Source organism: Merops nubicus, unplaced genomic scaffold (assembly GCF_000691845.1).
Source record: "Merops nubicus isolate BGI_N331 unplaced genomic scaffold, ASM69184v1 scaffold8672, whole genome shotgun sequence".
Classification (NCBI taxonomy): Eukaryota; Metazoa; Chordata; class Aves; order Coraciiformes; family Meropidae; genus Merops; species Merops nubicus.
Window position 1 is genome coordinate 1,401 of NW_008592799.1, and position 6,218 is coordinate 7,618.

The following is a 6,218-nucleotide window of genomic DNA, read 5'->3' on the forward strand; positions in this document are numbered from 1 at the left end:
GCAGCCGTTGTGAGAAGTTCCCAGACAAATGATGGACATTTGCACGTGTCTGTGCAGGTTCTGAAAGCAATTTTATTCTGCAAGATGAGCCCAGACTACAGCCAGGATCTGGTGGATCCACAGCCTGCATGGGTTGGGAGCAGCTTGGGATGACTGGTATTTTTCTGCCGATGTCACCTACACCCGCAAAGCAAAAAGACAATAAGGACTTGCTGGATCAGGAAGGTTTTAGAGTTCTGAGCACAATTTTCACCTCAGTAGGAAACACATTGCTTATAACTTGGTCTCGTGAGGATCCCTAGGAACCCACCACAGGTGAAAGAAAGGCCCAAGACAAAGCAGGGAGCTCTGCTGCTTCTCAAGAGAAGAGGCAAAGAAAGCAGCTCTTGAGATACAGGACCAGCCCTCCTCACGCCCAGCCCCACAGCCACCCAAATGGGCCCCAGCAGTGCACTGCTCTGGCCACGTCCCCGGTGCAGACAGGAGGAGGAAAGGGTCCTAATGGTCTGGAGCTGGCTTGATGAGGATGGCAGAAGCTCTGCAGTTCCCTTTGCACAGGGTGCCCCATGTCATGCCACCCTTGACGTTCAGCCGCACGGCGTAACACGCCGAGTACCACCAGCCGCCCCCAGAGCGGGAGGCACAGTTCCCCCTGGAGGTGTCCTGGTCCCGGTCCTTTGTGGAGAACTTCATGTTGTTGTGCACGTTCTTGGGATTGTCTGAGTCCATGGCATCCCCCGCCGTGCCTGAGTAGGTGCCCAGCCTCAGCCGGTAGCCCTGGGACTCGTCATCCACGCTGAAGAAGTTGTAATCGGCGAAGTTGATGCTGTTGGAGGCATCCCAGATGATGAACCTGACCTGGTAGACCTTCTGCTTGGAGATCTGATGGATGTACTCGGTGCCCAGCCAGTACTCAGTGTGCACATTCCCAAAGCCGTGCTTGTAGGTGCTCCAGGACTCTGCCCAGGTGAGGTGTGTGTCCTGCTGGTTCCTCTGGATGACCGTCCAGCGCCCGCCCGCCACGCTCATCTCGCAGTACACCACCATGGGGTGCAGCCCTGTGGGCTGGATGATGTAGCCCCCGCTGGGGCGGCCAGCCTGGACCTCACTGCAGTCCTTGGGCAAATCTGGAGCAGGAGAGAGGATGATGTATCAACACCCTGTGCAATGGGACAAGACCATGGCAGGACAGAGGGATGTCTGGCCAGAGTACCTGGGGGTTAATCAGCTGTCCCAACCCAGAGAGGCCAGTGCTCAGCTGGAGGTGAGAGTGGGTTGGACTTAGCCCTCTGTTCCTCTTCCATGTGGGACACCTAACAGGGGGCAGCCCCAGTGAAAGGCCCCAGTCCCACTGGGCTATGCTGGTACGAGGCCAGGAGACTGACATGGGAACCAGTTGGCTCCTATGGGTCTCCTGAAAAAGGGGCTGTGTCACTAACACAGGGTCATCTGGAGGGTGAAGAGGCCCTTGCCCCTGCCCGTGACCCTGCAGGCACACAGACACCCTTACCAGTCTGCACCCACACAGCACTGCAGCCTGCACTGGGGACACCTCCTCACACCCACCACCCCCATCCTGGAGCTGGGCCAGGGCTAGGGGTGCTGTGGGCACCTTCCCCACCCAGAGCTGGCTGTGTGAGCACCCAACACTGGATCCCCCTGTGGTGCCAAGCGTGGTCACCCCATGCCTTCAGCTCCCTTGCTGGAGAACCTCCCACTGCAGAGGGAGCAAAGCCTGGGGAGATGCCGTGTCTCCCCAGCCCACCTGCCTGTAAACACCATGGAGGTGTTTTGGGGATCTGAGGCATCACAGCACACCCTCCTCGAGGTATATTTTACCACTCAGAGCAAGGAGCTGAAGGGGGGTGGTGGGAGCACCGTGATGCCCACGGGATGCTACATACCGGTTTTCTTCAGAGCACTTGCTGAGGCGTTGGAAGGAGATTTCTTGAAGATGTTCAGGTTTTGTACATGCATGGAGTGGCCCAGGGCAGCCAAGAACTGTAGGCAAGCAAGGAGTAGAAGGCACCGGGCTGCTAGAAGAGATGGAGAAAAGATGAAACGTGACCCTGCCTCCAGAGAGGTGGGGGCTCAGCCCTGCACAGTGCAGCACGACCAGCTGGGCTGCAGGAGTGCACCAAGTGTGCTGGGCAGCATCAGGCTGGTCTGTGTGAGCTGCAAAGCTTGCCAAAAAGCCTCTCAGCTCTTTTGCCCAAGGGGTAGACAACCTTGCCTTCCCCTTGACCATCTCCCAAAAGGTCATCATAAGATAGATTTGGGTGGAACAAAGCACCCAACAATCCCCTGAGCCAGGATTCATTCCTGGCCCCGGAGCAGGGGTGAGCCAGAATGCAGGGCAGAAGCTGCTGTTGTTCAAAGGAGTGGCAGGTGAGCAGAAGACAACACCACCACTGGTCCCCATAGGCATGTGAGGACCAGCACATGGAGCCTCTGCTCATTCCTGGGCTGCCCTACCCCTGCTAGGAAGGGGCACCCCTCTCCCCAGCACTCCCCAGCCCCGTACTCACCCATGGTGTCCGTGTAGGAATGGTCTCAGGAGCACAACGCTGTGGAGCAGCAGCTCTCATGAGGCATTTGTAGTGCCCTCCATGTGGGCGGGGTGAGTGGGTCCTACCCCCACTCCCAGCTTCCTTTCTCCTGGAGGAGAAAATGAGGCTGGGATTCCTTTGTGCCCTTGGAAAGCACAAGCAGACATGAAGGTGCCTGTGGTTCCAGGTTCACAGCTTCCTGAGCTGCAAAGAAAATAACCCTGTGCCAGCAAGAGCCCTTGGAATGGTCTCTCTGGAAGTGCTTAGCTCCTTGGGTGGAATTTCCCCTGGGAACAAAGTATTTGGGAGCTCTGAAGAATGCAGCTCAGTAAATAAACACTTGAATGCCAGTCCCTGCCCAGTGTGGAGAGCAAACAGTGGGGATGTCCCCGCCTCCCACCACCACAGCTGGGTGCTGCCAGGTCAGCTGGGCCTTGTTTAATGTGCTTTTGACAAGCCCAGCCTAGCTCCTGGGGTGAAGCCAGAGCAGCCCCAAGACTCCCAGGGAAACTGTGGTGGGACAGTGTTTGGAGTGGTTGGTGTTTCTGGGCTGCATGGCATCAGGCAGAGGGTTGTGGTGGAGGTGGTCTCCATCAGGGGGAAGCAGGGGAGGTCTCTATACCCCAGTGGGCCAGTCCTGACCTGCAAGGATGGAGCTGAATGGCCCTGCTGAAGACAATGTGGGGCACTGGGTTTGGGAGACTTTTCACACAGGAGGGATGGCTACAGGGGAAGGCAAGTGTCTGCCCAGGAACAGAGTGCAGATGGGTGGATGGAGGTCACCAGTGGGGACCTGAGCAGGTACAGAGGGGAATGGAGGAGACCCCCGTGTGCATGGAGGGAAGGGGGGGGAGCAGAGGGGCTGGAAGGGATCTGATGGTGGAGCCCCTAGGAACTGAGCACCCTCAGAAGGGCTGGGTGGGATCCAAGTGTCAGTGGAGGGCAGCAGTGGGAAGCTGAGGACCCTTGTCATGGAGAAGATGGATGTGAGTGTGCCCAGAAGGGAGAAGTCAGCACTAAGCAGGCTCTGAAAGAAACAGAGGAGTTCTGGTTGCTGGAGGAGGGGAACAGAGATCTGGGTCTGTACAGAGGGAACTGGAGGACACCTGAGCCCTCGGAGGAGTGGAGAAGATCCACTTGTGCAAGGGGGGCAGCAGAGGAGTTCCAGGAGAGCACAGTGAGGGGCACAGAGAGGGTATGAAAGCAGCTGGATAGGAATGGAGAGCACCTGAGAGTGCTTGGAAATGAACAGAAGGAGCCCGAGGAGATCTAGGAGCCCCCAGAAGGGAACAGAGGGGATCTGCCAGCATGCAGAGGGGGCAGGGTTTGGATGCAAGGGGCAGGGGCTGGGGGGCACACAGGGCAGAGCTGAGCGCCAGCACTCGGGTAAGTGCGAGCTGCAGGCTCCAGGATGGGCACACGGTGGCTCTGGTGTGTCACCAGACGGCTGCAAGAGGAGAAAGTCCCTGCTGGGGTCAGCGACTGATATTTTTTTCATATTTTTCTGGTAGCTGTTTATTTTTTTCCTGAGATGTCTAGCTACATTTAAAGGCAACACAGAGCCCTGGAGATACCCTGATCACAGTCTTAAGGGTTTGTCTAAGACACTATGTCTGTAACCACAAACAGCCACACAATAGAGGAAGAATGCTGTAGGGTTCCTTGGTTACAGACATAGTGTCTAAAAAATCTGTAACAGCAATTTATCCGAATGAACAAATTGATCTCAGCTGGGTTATACACTGGTATAAAAGTGAACGTGAGAAAAGACTTCCAGAGAAATAATGAGAGGAGAAGGTAACCTGGTGTTTGCAGTAGCCATGACATATAAAGGCATTATTAAACACAAGTATCTTTGATACATCAATATCAAGGTTTCCTAGTCTGACCTTCCCTTAGTGCCAGCTGGGTCAGGATGGTCAGAGCTGGATTTTGGGCTGCTTATGCACTGCCCAGGACCCAGTTCTGCCCACAGATGTCTGTATATGCAAGCCCAAGAACCCCAGTGCTCCATCTCCAGCATAATCCAGATTTTCAGAACTCTGTGGTTCTGTTTTTAGACTGTTCCCATTTGCACATGCCACCCTCAGTGAAAGAAAAGTAACTGCAGAAATTTTGGTCCTCAGGGATGGATCCACATGCCAAGCTCCTCTAGGGTGAATCCTGGCATCTGGAATCCCCTGGGGGACCCTGTTGTCCAAGTCTGTGGAATGCCCAGTGGTCCCTGAGGCCTGGGAGGCTCCTGCATTTCCAGATGGCCCTGGGAGGCAGAAGAAGAAATGGAGGAAAAGGGAGAAGGGGAAAGGGACCCTATATCCCCATCTGAGGGGGTGCACCCTGTGGCATCTGGGGTACCCAAGGGGAAACTGAGAGGTCGTGGGATCAACTGTTGGCTCTAAAGTGAAAATGTGGGACCCTGGGGGCAGCTAGGTCAGCTGGCTGTAACTAGGGCCCCCAAAGGGACAGTGGGGTTTCTGGGGAAAGGGGCAGGGTCTCGGGGGCAATTAGGGAATCTGGGGGAAGCAGGGAAGCCTGGAGTGGTCCTGGGTGCAGGGGACAGGTCCTGAACGGGCCAGAGGACAATGAGAGTCTCAGGGGGAAGCAGGGGGCCCTGTTTGGGGGTCCCATCAGTCTATGGCCCCCGTTCCCCTCACGTCTGAAGGGAATCCCAAGGGACTGAAGGTCAGGGTGGGGTGGGGGTCCCATGCTGGTCTGGGGGAGCCCCTGAAGCACGGGGCCTTCGAGGGGCAGGTTCTCCAGGGCAGGAGCACTCACAGCAGCAGCAGGAGGATGAGGAGCAGCCCGGAGCCCAGCCCCAGCCCCAGCCATGCCATGGGGAGCAGCACGTCGCGGAACCGAGCCTGGAGTCCCTGCTCTGCTTCCACGTCTCCTGCAGACACTGTGGGCACCCAGGCACACCTCAGGCCATGGGGCACTGCCCCCCCGAGGGACCAGGTGCCCCCCAGCCACGCACCCCACGGGGAGGGTGTGTGTGTGTCCCTGCTCCACCTCATGTGCCCCAGCACCCCCAGAGGAACCATGCACCAGGGACCACCTCCTCCACTCCACCAAGGACCCAGGTGCCCTGGCACGCTGCTGACACCCCCCGCACCCCCCACCAAGTGCTGGCGTCCATCCAGGACTCTGGGCTCACCGTTGAGGTAGAAGAACTTGCGGACCAAGGGCTCAGAAAGGTTCCCCAGGAGACAGGCGACGGTTCCCAGTGGGGGTATGGGGAGGGTCAGCCTGGGGGTGTCCACCACGGACCCCTGCAGCTCCTCAAACAGCGTCAGGTCCCGTGTGCGCAGCTGGGGCACGGGGAGACACGGCAGAGCAGCCTGGTGCACCAGCAGCACGACAGCACACACGAGTGTGCAAGGGCACCCGTGCCCCACACACGCTCATCACGTCCCCTTCCTGCTTCTCACACCCCAGGGGTGCACCCCCCATCCCACGGGCTCCTTGTGCACACGTGCAGGGATGCACGAGCAGAGCCTACACAAAAGTCACCTCATAGAAACACTGAAGCCCAGACTGGTTTGGGTGGGAAGAGACCTTGAAAGTTCATCCAGTCCAACCCCCCGGCAGGGAGCAGGGACATCTGCAGCTAGAGCAGGGTGCTCAGAGCTCCATCCAACCTCACCTGGGATGGTGCCAGGGATGGGGCAG

The 6,218-nt window shown here is 57.6% G+C and overlaps 1 protein-coding gene across 1 annotated transcript in view; it reads right to left on the reverse strand.

Moving 5' to 3' along the window:
- Positions 1 to 498: 498 nt before the first annotated feature.
- Positions 499 to 6,218, reverse strand: part of LOC103768118 (fibrinogen-like protein 1) — a gene marked incomplete at its 5' end in the record, with an annotated part of 8,644 nt that continues 2,924 nt past the window's right edge. Inside the window, 3 exons of the mRNA XM_008935251.1 lie at positions 499 to 1,127; positions 1,905 to 2,001; positions 5,669 to 5,857. Of these exons, the coding sequence (XP_008933499.1) occupies positions 499 to 1,127; positions 1,905 to 2,001; positions 5,669 to 5,857 (915 nt within the window). The remainder of the gene's footprint in view (positions 1,128 to 1,904; positions 2,002 to 5,668; positions 5,858 to 6,218) is intronic.